Source organism: Cuculus canorus, chromosome 1, assembly GCF_017976375.1.
Source record: "Cuculus canorus isolate bCucCan1 chromosome 1, bCucCan1.pri, whole genome shotgun sequence".
Lineage (NCBI taxonomy): Eukaryota > Metazoa > Chordata > Aves > Cuculiformes > Cuculidae > Cuculus > Cuculus canorus.
In genome coordinates, this window is record NC_071401.1 from 171,725,292 (window position 1) to 171,742,807 (window position 17,516).

The window sequence follows — 17,516 nt, forward strand, 5'->3', positions numbered from 1 at the left end:
TTGATTTCCTTGTCCAGCATATTCTTTATTAAATTTTACATTATTTTCCTCATTCTTAGCAAAAACTGTGTAATTAAACTGAAAAATAATTTATCAAATAGGATTTAGAATTTTTTAAAAGGTATACAGAAGAATTTAGTATATCAATTGCTAATGAATCGTAGGACTTAAAAATATTTTCTGAAACCTCTAGCAGTATGTCATAGGTGTTTTTGTGCCTCTTTTTACATTTTTATTATAAATCAAATATATTGCACTGAAAATTCTGTACAAAAAAGTGTGCAGAATTTAAAATATATTTTTTTCATTCCTTTGACAGCATGTTCTTTAGTTACGTGACACTTCTCTAAATAAATAAATGGAAACATGCAATTCAATGCCCAGATGCAGCTGCACTTTTCATGTGAGAGCTAGGTTCGGCTATTATTAGCTCTGTGAAAGGTGCTGTGAGACCCTATCTCCATGAACTGGTTATATCACAAAACCCTGGAACATAAGTATTTTGTGTTTCACTTAAAAGGCAATGGTAACTGTAATGCCTGCATAATTATGTCAGTGTACGTGGTTATGTGGGAGAAAATAAAAGCTGTGCTGAGCTCATTTTGAACACTACTAGGAATTTTCTTGACACCCAAATAAGAAAAGATGCAGTCCTGGCTGATCAGTATTTGAAGCATCAGAAGAGAACTCACTTGGGTGTTTGTAGTGCACTCACTACTGGTTCATAAGGGTGCAAAATGTTAGAACCACTTTTTCCCCAGAGCTGGTCTTAACAAGCATGTGGAGGTGATGTTGTAAAGACTTTTTTCAGTGATAAGACATCAGTTTTCAAGAGGATGGCTTTTTGTAAAGCTGATTACACTTTATTTGAACTAAACCCAACTTTTGTCCAATTTTTGCAGCATTTGTGTTCTCTTTCCACTCACATGTGGACAAAAGTCTCGTTAACCTAGATAGGAGCTGTAAACACATATTGAGGAAGAAAGAGAATAACCCACATTCTGTCCGCCTGACCTTAGTTTCCTGTTATATTTGCTGCTGAGCCAGATTTAAAATCCTAAAAATAAAGAGTAAGCACATTTTCTTAGCCTTCATTATGCATCTTTTGATGCATGCTCCTGTTGCTGGTGCCTACCTTAAAATGGGGGCACTCAGTCTTCTGGTCATTTTGTTCCAGCTCTGAAAAGCGGATCTCAAAATTGATCAGCTTGAAACACAGCCAGCGGGAGGTTCTGCTATTGTGTACCTTTTTGCAATACATCACATTAGCTGTTCGATCAAATAATTTTTCTGACATAATCCAGCAATCACATTTTGGAGTAAAAAGCTCCTAACACTACTGTTTGCTCTTGTCCCTTTGCTCCGTAACTGTGCAAACATTAGCAGAATGGGTTCCACTGATTGGTGACTTTACAGAGAGATATATAGATATTTATATAGAATAAACCCCACTTCATCTGCTAACAGTGGAATAATAGGCAATCACATATCTCACATATTTTAAGAATAATGTATATTCCCCAGATGCTTATAAATTAACTTTGCTTTGGCTTTGGTTTGGTTTTTGTATGTGGTGTATTGAGGGGAGTGCAAGTAAATGGTATAGCATGTATCAAATTAAACATAGGAACCAGATCTAGAGCCAACATCTGTTTAAATGCTACAATGCCCTGTGATTTTAACTTCTGAATATACAGAAAACACCCCAAGTTCTCATGACTTTTTTATAACATAATACTTTGAGTTAGTACTTTTTCCACTACCCAGTGCTGTTTGAGTTGCAGCCCAGCAACCGTTCCATCATGCTATGTGCCCACTGAGTATGGAATAGTGTGGAGTTCAGTCTTCTTCTGGTTGAATTGCAAATTCCATATGGAAGGAGATTTTCTAACCTTCTGGAACCCCTGCCTACTCAGCATAAAGGAGTGAAGTGCTAGCAGAGCTACAAATGCCTGGCAGAGCAGTAAATGGGGCTTTCAAACCCAGTTTTAAACTCCATGCAATTAAATATTTGCAGGACCAGGACTTGAATGAAAGTATCATTTAAATTTCCATGCTTGGAATGGTACCTCTGGCCTTATAATGCAACGTATACTTTAAGTATTATGTATATATTTTTATATATATAAAAGTTATAATTGTGGACCAGAAATAAGTTATTTCCCCCCCAAAAGTTAAAAGAATGAAACAACATTAGGAAGTATCTTAGAACAGGGATGACTTCCTGTCTTGTCTTTGAAACACTATTTTTTAAGCACGGATTCAGTTGTGCTAGTGAAGTGTTTTTACTTACTCTTTTTGTATATTACCACCTGGAGTGTGGATCTATTCTTCTAAATTGTATTTTAAACCCGTTTTTTTTGTCTGAAGTTAGGACTAACATTTCAATGTGTGCAAACCTAGTACACAGTTTGCCCACAACATTTTCTGTAGCTGGCACGGTGAAGTCAGAGTATGAGCAGTCCAGTAGATGGCACTAAGCATATGCTGTTTTGCACACCTAGCACTACATGAAAAGCTTCCCATCAAGGAGTCATTCATACATAAAGTACACTCTGAGACCTTAAGAATGGTTAAAAGTACTCTAAAAAAAGTGTAAGCATTGGGAAAAATCACATCAGTCTGTGCTTGTACGCACATTACATTCACATTGGTTCAAGGTTTCATCATTGCCAGTAATGATTACAGCTCTGTTGTGTCTGTCGTGTGATGTAAAAGTGTTGCTCCTTGAGCCCGCTTTATTAGAGATGAATGCTGTAAATTTCTTTGGAAATGTAGGTCTCACTCAGCACCTGTGAGGATTTAGTTCACAGAAATTAAATCTTAAAAAAAAAGCAACCCAAAACCACAACAAAACCGCCCAAAACTTTTAATGTAAAAACTACTTCAGTTGCCTTAGTGCATACCAGCAAGTAACTGATACAAGTAATGATTATGCAGATTCCATGTACATATGTTTTCTGTAGCAGACCACCAAGCTATAAAGGAAAAAGATAGCTTATTTTGCTTTGCTGTGTATTTTAATTATTTATGGGTTCTCGTTTCTTAAAAAAACCCTTTCATTTCTTTAACACTTTGAATGTTGTGCTGCTAACATCACATTTTTTGCATGAGATAATTTGCCTTTTCCTGTCCTGTAGATCAAAGAAAATTATGGTGCTTGTAAAATCAAGTAAAAGTAATGATGAAGAAATTACGGGGGTAGACTTAGTATATTTTTTTGTATGAAATAATAAAGTCCTAGATGCTATTAAATTGTTGTGAAGTGTTTAATTACTAAAACAACTTCTAGTAGGAAACCATACTTTTCTAGAATTAGATTAAACTACAATACATCTGTATGAAGATGGTGCTGGGCATATGGTGTAAGTCTTTATTAAGTAAATGTCTATAGTATAGTTTCTGATAACTTGTTTTATTAAACCTTTGTTGATTCCAAGTTTCAGTGTAATGTCTTTCCATAAAATGGAAATGAAAAGTTAATGAACAAAAAATTACTGAGTCTCAAAATTGGATTTTTAGTAGTAATCTGTTAACAAAAAGGATTACTTCTAGGTGCAGATCTTGCATAGAGTTATATACATGAGTTATTCATATGCATTTGTCCTTCTGAACTCTCAAACTGCTCATTAGTGAAATTATGTGTGTGCGTAGTATTTGCCAGATCTGGCTTTAACAACGAAAAGTCTAGAAAAGACCTTAGTCTCATATGTTCAAGTTACAGTAGTTGCTATCAAACTTTATGTAACTTAAGTATGCCTAAATGTTTCATATTGTATGTTTGTACCTTGTTTCCATAATGTGTCTTGTAACTTTCCCATAGCTTTCCATAATGTGTGTCACCAAAGATGTACTATTACAGATGTCTCTTCACGTGGTCTGAAAGAAAATAAAAGTAAGACTGATATGTTGTTTAGCAAAAACCACCAGTATGGCTATGGTTAAATGCTTGTCAATGTTTTCATTATAGATCTTTATTTTCTGGGGTTTATAGCTTGAACATAAAAATTTCCTTGGGGTTTAAATATGTCGGATATCTCAGCTGGTTGTACATGTTCCTCAGAACTGCTTGGGGGGGACAAAAATTATAACTCGTTTCTGTGAAGTTAAATGAAGAAAAAACCAGCAAATATCGATTTGGAACAAGAATAGATTATAAAACTTGAGATACAGTTTTACAAATTACCTAGCTTGCTGCCTCCTAGCAGTTAGGAAGAATGTGATAAATGCTTGAAATGAGACTTGAAAACAAGCACTGTGTGAGCGCAATAGTAAATAGCATGTGAAGTATTCAACTGCCGTTATTACGTAAATGTCTGCCTATATGTCTGTCATAGTAGAATGCTGTATTGTCATAGTAGAGCATAACATTGTCATTTTTTTGGAATGGCTTGAAAATGGGTTTTCAAAATTACCTTTGATTATAACTGTCTTAATCGGAGTGTGTTTAGTGTTATTCTGTATTTACAAGTGTTTCTTTTGTTAAAATAGTATTCAGCCTAGAATGTCTTATTTAATGCAGTTTAAAATGGTTTGGTTTTTTTGTAGATATTTTATGAGGAGTAAATACTGTTATTGTGCCTGATGCTTGCAAAACTTGGGATCGTAAAGAAGACCAGAAACCCTTTGTTAATATTCCCTTTTTTTTTTTTTTTTTGTACCCTGGTGTTTGTACCCTGCTTTGTCCCCCTTTTTAGCTCCTCATTCTGTTGAAGTTTTGCACTTTCCCCTATCTACTTGATAGAAGGTGCTCATCCCTCCTTCATCTGAGTGGAAGTTCCTCGGTGACTCTGTGGCACTGAGTAGCACAGGGAGGGTGAGATGTTTCTTGTGCTCCCAGCAGCATGCACAGAGCCAGTTCCTTAATGTGTTGCCTGACAGATCTCCTAAGGTCATTTGGTTTCCCTTCCTACTCCCATAAAAGACCCACCACAAGCCATTTCTGCTTTTTTTGAAGGAATGTTTTAATTCTGGGAGCTCATAAATTTCCTGCGTTCCATTCCTGTGCCCTCTGCAGCTCAGGCTTACTGTGTTTTCTGCTGAGGCTGAGTATAGAAAAGATGAATTTTCAGTGCTGAAGTTCAGTGTTTCTGTATTTTAAAGGCGCCCATGAAAAGCTGCTCTCTTAGTTATTAGACTCAGTGTGTAAGAGGAGGTTTGTGAAGTCCTTAAGAACTGCCTTCACTTTTTTCCCTTCAATTCAAAGCAACCCTTAGCTTTGTCCTTTTTCTGAGGTTCATGAAGGTTGCATAGAAGAATATGATGTAAAGGAGAGATGGCAGCACACCAAAAGGAAGGAGATCTTGGAAGGATATTGCTAAGCTGCTAAAGGGCAAGTAAGAAAAGGTGCAAGATGGAAATGTGAACCCTAAAGTCTATAAGGGTGTGTTTGGAAGTGTTGGAGATGATCTAAGAGGTCACTTAGGTGATACGCAAGCTTGAAATTTGATGGTATATGGAATGAATTTAGAGAGCATGGGTTGGAAGTGAGGCACCAGAGACATGGATTTTATAATTTAGGTGTTAGGTTAACCACGGGTTGCTGCAGCACAGATCATGATTTGGGAATAGAGAGAACTTGTGTCCAGAGATGCCTAAGAAGTAGAAAATAGAAAATGCTTGTTCTTAGTTCTAGGCTAAACCTGCCTCATCTCATGATTTCTTTCAAAAGAAGCTGTGTTGGTGTGCCCTGCTCCAGCTGGAGGAGGGGTTCTCATGGGATGGGAGCTGCTAGTAGCCCAGGTCTGCTACTGGCAGTTTTGTGCACCGCAGGTAAGAATTCCCTGCTCAACTCCCTGGCCCAGGACAAGGAGTCCCAAGGAGAGCAAAGCAGGAAAAGGCTTGGCCGAGTCCTATTAAAGCCCTTTTATAGGGCTTGACCCTGTCTTCCTGACCCGTAAAGCATGGCTGAATTTTACAGAAATGTTGAGAAGTCCAGAAGACCCTCTAGGGAAAGACATTGGCAGTTACTAACCTTTTGGCTACTTCTCTACCTTCTGTGGTGGTTGTAGCAGGGCAACCTGTCCTCATGTTTGGTTTGTCCCTCAGTGCTTGGAGATGCGGGACTGAAGGCCACAGAGCAGGCTGTGCCTGCTTGCATCATTGCTAAAGCAGGGGTTAGATCTGGGCTGTTGTGGGGAACTGAAGGAGAAGAAAGACCTCCCCTCACCCTGCTCTTTTCCTCCACCCCCATGTGACGTATAGATTGCGGCACCTTGATTCTTGAAACGCATTGCTCATTTCACAGGCCACACATCACTATTGTGGAGGAAGCAGCAGGAGGATTTAGCAACAGCCTGAATGCCACAATAAGCTACACACCGCTGCGGTAACCGCTGGCATATACTGACTTTTTAATTGTTTCCGCTGCAGGGTTAAACCTTTATTAAAGCCGTGTGAATAAACTTATTTTGATGGCTTACTGAAATATTTTAAATGCAAAAGGTAGCATAAAGCACTTTTATTAAATTCGGCTTAATTCTGCTGTTAATAAAATGCCTTTCCATATGTTGTGCACCGTTTAATCGTTCTGACTGAAACCTACTGACCAGATAAAGAGTGCTCAGTGTGTCTGCCTTCCTTGTTTTTAATTTAAACAAATGTAGTGCCTGTGATAGGTGCTAGGATTGTATCAACAAAACAAAAGTCTCTTTATCTGTTAGGGGAGAGAGGAAGAGAAATCCATCATTATAAATGTTCCCGTCTCCACTGCTGTACCAATAGATCTTGATCTTGTCTTGCCTGATTTGCATCCAAGAGTAAGGCAAATAGGTCAGCTGCCCCATGCACTCTGTCTTTGGCCATCTTAGCAGAAAGGCTAACAGAAGTGGCAGTTCATATCATAATGAGCTTTTGCTCCACTTAATTGAAGGTGCTGTTATTCACCAGCCTCTGCTGAGCAGTCTCATGCTCCCATAGCTGCAGTGCCAGTGAAGATGACAACTTGAAAAGCCCCGACCAGCGCAGGGTGAGAGTTGGAGTCCTCAGTGGTTATAATTTGGAAGGGCTGTTAGACCAAGATTGTAGCTGGTGGTGACATTTATTTCATTAATGTGAGATAAGGAAGTAAAGTAGACATCCCTGGAGGGGACAAATAGAGCTGCTTTTCTTTTCCCCTTCCCCACTACACAAAACACTTCAATCTTTTGTTAAGTGTTTTTTGCATTGGTGGGGAGAGGAGGCAGCTTTAGATTTCTTTTCAAGGGAATCTCTCTCTTGCCTTGCATGGCTACTCTGGCCACATAACCTGCCACGAAGACGCTTACAGACTTGAGAAAACAAGGCAGCTTCCATTCCCAGAGATGCTGCCCGTACTGGGACCACTGTGGTTCCAGTACCACTTCCTTTGGAAGGAAAACGAGTGCACAGAGGAGATGCATTAGTTGGGAGTATGGTGATTTTTTTTTTTTTTTGGGCGCTTCTGAAATTTGTTGTCTTACATGGGAGAGCTCTGAAGGTGCCTCAAAACCTGTACATTTACATAAAACATGAGCCATGCAACTGACCAGGTTTAAAAAATAAATGTGGCAGCTCAGTTATTTGATTGTATGGGAAGTTTGTGCATTGGCAAAGAAGGGGCTTGCCCTTCCCTTGTGGCCATGTGATCCTCCTGGGTGTTAAGTAAATAATTTTTTTAAAGACAGTTAATTTTTGGGTGGTGTTCTTTTTAAAGTACAACCTGGCGTTTGACCCAAAATTGTAATTGTTGTCCTAGTACCTGTTTTTTGGATTTTCGCTGCACAATATAGTGGAAATGGTCTTCGCCCCATTACTCCTAATGCTTGCATGAAACTGCAAATTGTATTTCAGCAGCAGGTGGGAGTTAGCTACCTACAGCAAGGAAAGGAGACATCCCTCAGAGAAGAAACACAGTTGTGTTTTTCAACCTGTAAAACATTTACAGGGTTTCTTAAATTATGAAGTTTGTATTTTACTTAAATTTGACCTCAGCATTTCAGAGTTCCTTTGCAGCATCTATCCCAGTCAGCAGCATACTTAGGTAATTTAAAATCACTTGTGATAGTATAATAAAAAACATCTGTCATGTAAAATGCAGATTCTGTAAAAGCCAATAGAATTGTTTGCATCTATTTGCATTTTCAACAGTTGTGGGTTTTTTTAACTAGGTGAGCAGTTCTTGTCTTGTTTGCAGTGAGAGGACACTGCTGTGTCATCTCCCCAAGGCTGCAGGCTAGAGGCTGCAGAGAACAGACAAAACAGAAGTGAAAGAGAGAGTTCTGTATTTGCTTTTTCCTAAGCACAGAGAAAGGCATAACTGTAAACAGGAGGCATAAAATATGTAAATGAAATTTGAAGTATTAAAAATGAGACATTCCACTTTTAATAATAGTGTTAGTGATAGCATACGTAAGGGTATTTACTTAAATAAAGGTGTGCAAATATTTTTTAGTCTTGCAGGGTTCTTCTTAACATCAGTTTGGGATAATTTACTGTCAGTGACTAAGGTATGACCAGCTTGTGAGGGGACGGGCTTTGAGAAGGAGAGTCTACAGAGCCAGATCCTTTAATCTGATTTACATTTGTAGACCCTTATGCAATTGTTGGAGCTATGCGTATTCTCAAGGGTCTGCCCACACAGGTCACATTGCAGGTCTGGGGCTGGGGTAGTATATAAATAATAAAATGTGCTGGAAGGCCCCTAAAAATCCTGTTTGGGTATATTAAAAGAAGTAGTACTGAAAACTAGAAGCCCAATTTATTATATGGCTGTACTCTGCTGGAACATTTGATCTTGCTGTATTTAATTCAGGAAGTCTTAATGGTATGTACTCAGTGAATGACTGTAATGTCCATTAATGCTAGTGGAACATAAGCATACGTATAATCAGGAAAATATATGCTGTGTCTTCCACACAGTTGAAATGTTGAGTTAATTTCAGTGATATGAAGCAACAAAACATAAGAGAAAATCATTAGAATGGTTCAAAAGACTATTTTAAGAAGGAAAGCCGTCAGGCAAAATGCCACCATATTTCAGGGCATGTCAGACACTAATTGCCACCCTCCGGCACGCTGGAGCAAGTGAAGGGCTGAGTGGCGAGGATTAATGGTCTGCTAACTTGTGCCCATCTGTCTGGACATATCTTGTTGCTAGTTTTCTTGTGATTGCTTATATAGAAGGAAATGGCACACGCCTGCGTTATGAACCACGGATTTGAAAAGGTCAATTGAAAATGGGATTTATATGTGAGGTGAGATGCTTAATGTCTTCATTGTCAGGTAAACACCCAGAAAATACTGTTTGTTTACTTAGTTTTTACAGAGGAGGACTCCAGAGCTGGACTCTGAGATGCCCATAGACTGTGGGTGAATAGTGAATGGCAGTGTGCATCACGTTGCTTTTCAGAGAAGCCATTCCTAAGCACAGGAACGCCACGAAGGCTCCGACGGGGCTTCTCTTGGAGTCTGTTTCACCCTCCTCAGCTTTTTTTTGTTTAATGGCCTTTTCTTCATGAAGCTTTCTGTCCTGCTTCCAGATCTTAATAACTTTTAGGACTGTTATAACTGTTGGCAGAAGGCTGAAGGCAGATGGCCTCAAATGATGCCAGTTTGTGGAACAGTTGTGTGCACACTGCCCTTCTAATGAGCACTGACCCCAACGAAGGCACTGAGGTGCGCTGATTAGAGAGATTTAATTTGGCTTCCAATCCTGCAGTGGAATGTAAAGGGAATTTAGTCTGCCATTGTAGGCTGGCATTCACCGCTCCTAACAGTGGGATCTGACTGGAGTCAGGAACGTAGCTGTCCTGGGCCCTTCTAAAAGTCATTGCTGAGAGCATCACCTACAGAGAACAAGTGAGATCCAGTGCAAAGTCCCAATACAGATCTAATGAATCCAGACTCTGTTATTCTCATGGTGTATTTAATTTAGTCTCGTCTTTAATGTAATCACACTGATGTCATGCTATTTGTAAAACTGATGACGTTTTTTTCCTCTTCTGTCTTGAACTGTATAATTTGCAAATGAGCTGTGAGCCTGCCTTTATGCCTGAGTTGCTGAAGGAGTTTGGTGCCTGTTTGGGAACCCCTTCCGCGGCCCATACCTGGTTTGTTCTTTGTGGAACCACACTGAGGAAGGTGGTCAGCCTCCACTTTAATGCTTTGACTTAATAACAAGTTTGGTCACAGCTGCATTCCTAGTGGCAATTTCTCCCATATTGAGCATATATTTGTGTAGCTTTGTGTTTTGGCCTCCCAAGATACAGACAGTTGGTTTGAACATAGCAGACGTCTCATGTGTGCCATAAAGGAACAGTTGAAAAAATGGAAGCAGACACTCTTGTACCGCAAGTTGAGCACTTCTGTCCCTCCTGCTTGTAAATTTTTTCCCTAACGAAAGGACTGTATTTGTAGAATCTCATCCAGTAATTTCTAGGATTCATTGCATTTTATTGAAGCTTGTAGTCTAGCTCTGTATCAGATAACATATCTTGACATCCTCTGCAGTCAGGGGGGAGTCTTTCTTTACCTCACTGGCTCTTTGGCAATATGGAAATAGCACAATCAATTTGCTGAGCGATATTTTTGTTGCTAGCAGTTAAATAATAAGTGCAATTAATTGAATAGTTCTGTTCTTGACTGCTGAGGGCTGGGCCAAGAGATTTCCTTTATGATTTGTAGTGCAACTACAGCTTTTTGCTGATGTATACTCCATTAAATTACAAACCTAGAGAGTCCTTTGTTGGGGTAGGTTGCAGTTTATCCCAGTGCGATTTGGCAGAATTCCCCTGTAGACATAAATACTTGTCTGTATTGTAAAACACGCAGTTAATTATTAACAATGGGGGGAAAAATTTTTTATAACACGCTTCCTACTTCTGATCTATGTCGTAGATCAAGTGGCATAGAGAAATTTTCTTGTGCATATAGTGAGCCCATTGACTGAAGAAGGCTAAATTTCTAAAATAGATGAAAAATTATTCAAGGAGAGTAAAGAGGGAATACTGACCATTCTTCAAAGCGTTGAGTATTTTCTCTGACTTTCTCCATAGTGGTTAGGCTTAATTTGCTCCTTTTGCAACTTCTAAAGAGCAAATAGCTTTAAAAAATAATAAATTGGAAGATATTTTTAATAGCGGTGTTGGTTTGTAAGGGTCTTTGCTGCTCTTTGTGCTACTTTTTAATACTGGAATTTTAGATGAAAGACTGTCTCTCAAACAGTTTCTTTCTGAGCTGCGTAATGCAACGTAACAATAGCTATTTATATAATACATATGCTTCCTTTCCCTGTTAGCTATACTTTGAAAGACTTACTAGTCCTAGAGCTCTGCACATTCAGAAAATAAAACCTCCAGAGTTTGACATCTTTAAATAAGCAACCAAATGTTATAAAGAACAAACCTCACTTACAGTTAGGAAACAATATTTACATTTAAGGTTGAAAAGCCAGGATGTAGGAAAATTTTGCTAATTTGGAAGGTGACCTTTAAGTGCACCAAAACCAAATAATTTGTAAGCTATGGCACAGGGCACATTCCTGCAAAATTTGTGTGAATACTGCTTTAGTGGTTCTTGAAAGACAAACAAAGAGACCTGGAATGAAATCTTTATCCCTCTCCCAAATAAGATTGAAGCTAACAAAGGCATACAGCAGCGCCCTTTCAAAGCTTGCCATTAAAACGAAGGCTCTGCAGCACAGCTAATGAGATGGCTCAGAGTGGAAAACAATCTGTTTTTAAGAATGTTTAGATCAAAAGTAATTTCTAATCTATGAAATAAAGTCGCTTTTCAATACCTTTCTTTCACTAGTAAAGCTTTTTATGTTTGCACTATTTACTTCAATCAGATGTTTTCAATTTTACTTTTTTCTTCCTGAAAATACTTCCTAGGGTTAGTCAGTAGTGACCAACAGCATTATTCTTTTTCTCTCTCTCCTATTCACCCACCCCCACACATTAAAAAAAAATGTAAAAAGAAGAGGGGGAGGAAGAAAGAAACATCTTTTCTTAAATGATTTGCAAGCATCTGTGCTTTAAGCTACTTTTTATGAACACTCCTTAGTAATGACTCAAGGTAAAAAAGCAGAAAAGCATCCAATGTTAGGAAATTGCAATCCAATACCATGTAATTTAAACCTGCCATTGCCTCTCCTGTACTAAATGACATACAGACGGGTAGCTCTGTTCCCTCTACTTTGGGAACACAATTGGTCTTTTTATGAGTCTATATATATTACTAGCAAAAAATATTTTTGTTGAGACTGTTTATTTCTGATTGTACCATATTTTAATTACTGTCATAATCAGAGTGCTTTTTCCATGCCATATTTTGTCAGCTAATTTTTGCAACCAGTTATCTAAGTTATTTGAATATTTGGTAATTTCTGTTACCAATGTTGGAGTTTACATTCTCAAAAGCAACGTTATTGTTATTTTTTCTTTCTTGATGTGATGTGAATTTCTGCATTATACAATTTTTTTTTACAGTAATGCTTATTTACTCCTTGGATTTTGTGTGTGAAGTAAGCAAAATATAAGATGAGATTTTCAAAGGAGGGTAATTTTAACAGCAACTCTGTTTTTTACAACAAGTTTACTGTTGAACCTTGTACAGCTTTGTGCATAAAGAAATTATTTGCTCCCCAGGGCTCCTATTCTAGAGCTTCAACAGTGGAAAAAATGCAATGGTTAATGTTATAAATTGAAAGGATGAGGGTGCAATTAGAAGTTAAATCCACCTTATTGGAATTCTGAAGATTTAGAATTAGTTTTCAGCTGCTTTAAAGAGTAATGAAATTGTTGGATGTTGTGGCTGAACATCATATGCCCATTACCATAAGTCTCCAATATAGATGTCTTGTAAAGAATATTTCAGCTGTAGTTGGGTATTTTTTTGCAGTATTTTTTTTATTTAATGTTTGGAAAACTGTTACTTCTTGTGAATGATTGTATGCGCAACGATTCCGTGTATAACACACTGAAGGCTTTGGCTGTAGCACATTGTCACTGCTCCAGTGGAATCACCTGGCTCTCAAGCAAAATTCGTTTTTAAACTTGGATTTGAAGAAATAATCAGCTGCAGTTCAGCTGAGCCATTCTTCGTGCATTAGGGACCGGTCTGGTCATTGACAAGTGAACGCAGAAGCTATGCTGTGGCCGTCTGCCAAAGGAATTATTCAGGATTTAAGCTAAAAAGACTCCTTCTCCCATATCCTCTCCATTTGCAGGGTCATGTAGGGATAAAAAGGACTGTAAGGTGGTCTTTTCCCAGGAGGAGCTGAGGAAGCGGCTGACACCTTTGCAGTACCATGTCACTCAGGAGAAGGGGACCGAAAGGTAAGGCAGGACGAAGAAAACACAGTCCTTTAAACACAGACATCTTTCTTTTCTCCCCCTCCTCTTACTGGTGGTTCTTAACCTTCCCCACCAAGGGGTTAGCCCCACCTCCAAGGATTTCTGCACTTGTTTACTAACCCGTACAAATTAACACCACTGCAAAGACAAGCATCTGCAATGCGGGGGCCAGGGGTTTTGTGTGACTTTTCCTTTTAATGAACACTGCATGTCTTATAAAGTCACTGGGCTCGTATTTAGAGCCTGCTTTCAGTTTACTACAAAATGTGTGGAAGTAATAGCGGTTTAGGTACACTTTTTTTGGAAGACGTCGCAGTAAGCAGAACCACGAGGGAAGTGGCCCCGTGCCAGGAGGCTGGAGTTTTGAAGGTGGCCATTGTAAGTATAGACGTTTTGGCTGCAGAAAGAAGGTAGCATAATTTAGTTCTTTTCCACCCCGCTCCAATTTCTTTTTGAAGCACATGTGGAGAAGGTATTTATTGGCTCATTTGTGGTTGGAATGTCAAAAATTTTCAATAACTGCCCTCACATGGCTTTAGTTGCTGGAAGCCAGCCCCGAGTCCTGGAGGAAACAAAAAAATACTCACTTCCAAGACTGCTTTTAGTGAATAAAGTCTCTCTCTCAGCTGATTCCAGCATGAAGGTAACTTGCCAAGGCGTAGCCATTTTTTGTTGTCTAATTTATACCACTGAGCTTGGCATAAGGCCCTGGCTTTACCTCCGCTCCACACGGACTAATGATGTAACTGCTTGTTTTCATTCATGACCCAAAAGGGCTCTCCACCACACGTGGGGGCCCGGTTAATCGGCAGCACTCTTCCTGATAGCGAGTACCGATGGCTGGATTTGCTGTGGGGGGATGGACCCCTTCTCTACCCTGGCACTCTTTGTCTTCCCGCAGCCCCGGAGGAGAAGGGAGACCTTAGGTTCTGCCAGGAGCCCTGCCTTCCCCCTGGCCCTCCTCACTCTTGTGTACAGGACCAACAACGTGATTTAATGCACACAAACAATCCGAGATTAGGTCATTCTTAAAAATCCTGTTTATAAAAAAAAAATTGGACCTCATAAAAAGGGTGAAAGGATAATAAAAACAAGCTGCCGAGCACATAGGCTTTTTGTTGGGCTCGCGCAGCTGATTTGTATTAGATGAATGACCTCCTAGCCTTTCAGATTGTTAACTTAGAAAAATATTCCCTTAAAGCTGTAATATTGCTTTTCAACTGAAAATATAAGGCGCACACAGCTTGAAATTGTGGACCAATTATTTCATTTTCAGCTACAATGCCTCTGCTGCCCGACAGCCCACCGCGGGCTGACCCAGCACCGCTGCTTCCCAGCTCCCAGGCAGCCGGCACCCACACAACTCACACCTCTGACTTTACAGCTCAGCCCACCACCAACACGGTTCCTGGAGACAGTACTGTTGTCACGTTGAGCTACGTGCCAAACAATTTGTGTTTACAAAAACTTGTACTTTGCTTGCCAAATAGGGGAAAATTCCAGGTTTTCCCTTTTTTTGTTGTTGTTGTGTCCTTTGAACTGTGGGAGAATGTGCTTCCTCTTGCATGATACATAGCACCTGAGGCGCACTAATGAGGACATTCCCTGTTTCCTGTGCCCGCTTTATTTGCTGCCTTTAATAAAAAACAACTGCCAACTTTTAAATCATGTGTTTTTTGGGTAACATTTTTTCTAAAGCCTTAGCTACTGTAATAATTTTTAAAAAACTCACTTATTCCTTTATTTATTTTTAAAATGTAGTGTTGTTGTTTTCCCAGTGCCTTTGAGGGGGAGTACACACATCATAAAGCTCAAGGAATATACAAATGTGTTGTTTGTGGGACTCCTTTATTCAAGTGAGTATGCTAAATAGAGTTTTGAGATATCTGTCTATTAGTTTATGTACTGTGTTCCGGTGTAATCTTATGTATATTCTAGTACTTATATAATTGTATAAGATAATTTAAATCATTCAAATTGATGAGGGGCACACAAGAAGCAATGTAAATAATAATACTGCTGTAGTAATAATACTGTAGTAATAATACTGCTGTAGTCTTAAAGATAACAAATTTTCGTAAATAAATAAGATAATAGTGAGATAATGTTCTGGTAAAATAAGAAATTGAATGTTAGAAGTAGTAATTATCTCTTTTTTTTCCTCTTGTTTTTATTATACAGCCATGCCAAGTAATCATAATACAGTCATTCACTGCACTGATAGATATGAGTTTTGGCAGTTAGCATTCCTCACAGGTAGCTTTAAGATCTGGATCGTGGGTGGCAATGCTGCATCCATGGTACGGCATTGTATCCGATAATAGAGAAAAAGCAGATGCTTTTTTAGAATTCAAGTCGTTAAGTAAACAAAACCCAGGAAAATTGCATTACTTATTGAATTTTCTTACACGCCAATTAGCACACATGGGGAGATGAGTTAGGAACTGAGCACGGATTAAGAAAGAAATAATAACTTTAGTGTCTTGCATGAAAAATGCTCTTTAGAAGTACTGTGGGAGTTATGGTCCTAAATTTGGCACTAGAAGCAGTGCTGATTGAATTCTCTCAATCACTGTATTGTTCTGCATGGATTCAGTTGTTATGTGGGGTTTTTTTTTCTTATTTCTGGCTGTTCGCATTCCTTCTGATGAAGAATTTCTGGTCTTTGCTTATTTTTTCCCTCAGTTCACACTGACTCAGTCACTGTCACTTGAAGAGGTACCTTTACAGCATGAAGCAGGATGCTCAGGGTAGCACTAATAATAGAGAAAATTGGGTCAGTAATAGGTTACAAAGGAAATTAAAAATTATGTAGCTGCAGAATCACCAGATGTGCAGTGATAGTTGTTCTCGAGAGACTATCTGTAAAGATGAAAGAAACACTTCATCTCTGTTGTGTTTGATTCCTCCTTCCTTATGGAGGATTACCTGCAGAAACTTCAGTAATAATGTGAATCTTTTAAGTTGGAAAACTGGTCGTTATGAACTCAGCCAAGGCAATATTCTCATGTCGTGTATTACTGTCGCGCTTGGCTTGGGACTACAAAGTGGGGATCTGAAGTCTCCATTACCTACTTTTCTACACTGCCATTTAGACATTCCCCTGCTTACTATAGCTAAATCTTTATGGGGAAAATTCTGTCTCTGTTGCAGTCAATTAAAATTTGGCTAATTAATATAATAGAGTCAAGATTTGACCTTATACCTTCAAGACTGGTTTCCTTTCTATTGACTGTTGGAGAAAGAGTATGATTTTTTGTGGAGTGAGATTTGAACAGTACTAGTTCACATATATGAATGTGAGATAGTTTCCAGTTGCTTTCGCAATCCATTTAATAGGGGAAAAAAATGCAATATGAGCCTTACCTGTGATTATGTCAAGAGCACAGTATGCTTTGGTGTAGTCTTAACTTTTTTGAGGTAATGAGTTGGATTTCTCTATGTGAAATAAGCAATATGGAAATATCTCTGTTTTCAGATACTCTTTGAGACTCCCCATGGATTTTATGGGAGGAGAGAGAGGGAAAGAGGAAAGTTGGGTTTTATTTCTAATTCCAGGCCAGTGGGCCACGGAAAAAAACATCTTGCTGGTTGTGTCCCAAGGCTGGACTGGCCTTAGCCCAGCCTCCCCAAAGGCTTTGTGTTGTTTTGTGAGCACTTGCCATTTCTTGTCTACGTCAAATTTAGCCAGCTCTGAAGTGGCTGGCGAAGGTGGGAACAAACAGTAGGTTTACTTACTCCAAAAGATCAGTATATAATGTCTCCCTCAACTATGGAAGATATTCCTGTATCTTGGTGACTGCTTCAGCCCAGACAGCTAATAAAGTAAGAAGGAAAAAGAAAAGAGAAAGCAAAATATATGCTGTTTACCAAATTTTCCTCACAGACTGTAAATCACCAAAGTATTTTCCTAGGAGAAAGGTGGTATTACAATACAAAGAACGTCCAATGCCTTGCTTAAAATGCAGGTTATTTTTATGGGGGTTTATGCAGGTTTGTTTTGGTTTTGGTTTTTTTTTTCTTTTTCAATTTCCAGATAGTCATCTGAAACTTGCATTTCCATTTGTTTCTCATTGGGTGTCCATTAATTTTTTTCTTTGTGTCATTGTAATCTTTAAATATATATATTTGGACTATGGACCTGTCAGTTTAACCAGGAAAAAGACTGGAGCTTCAGCAGTAATATTAACAAACTTCAACTTT

The 17,516-nt window shown here is 38.8% G+C and overlaps 1 protein-coding gene across 6 annotated transcripts in view; it reads left to right on the forward strand.

Moving 5' to 3' along the window:
• MSRB3 (methionine sulfoxide reductase B3) overlaps nucleotides 1-17,516 on the forward strand; it is a 90,363-nt gene that overhangs the window by 24,242 nt on the left and 48,605 nt on the right. For 5 of the 6 annotated variants that reach the window (XM_054084019.1, XM_054084001.1, XM_054083990.1 and 2 more), the window contains 2 exons: nucleotides 13,187-13,295; nucleotides 15,092-15,169. In XM_054084019.1, the coding sequence (XP_053939994.1) occupies nucleotides 13,187-13,295; nucleotides 15,092-15,169 (187 nt within the window). Of the gene's footprint in view, nucleotides 1-3,762; nucleotides 3,896-13,186; nucleotides 13,296-15,091; nucleotides 15,170-17,516 lie in introns of those variants that run through there. The other variant, XM_009563384.2, reaches the window with a different exon arrangement.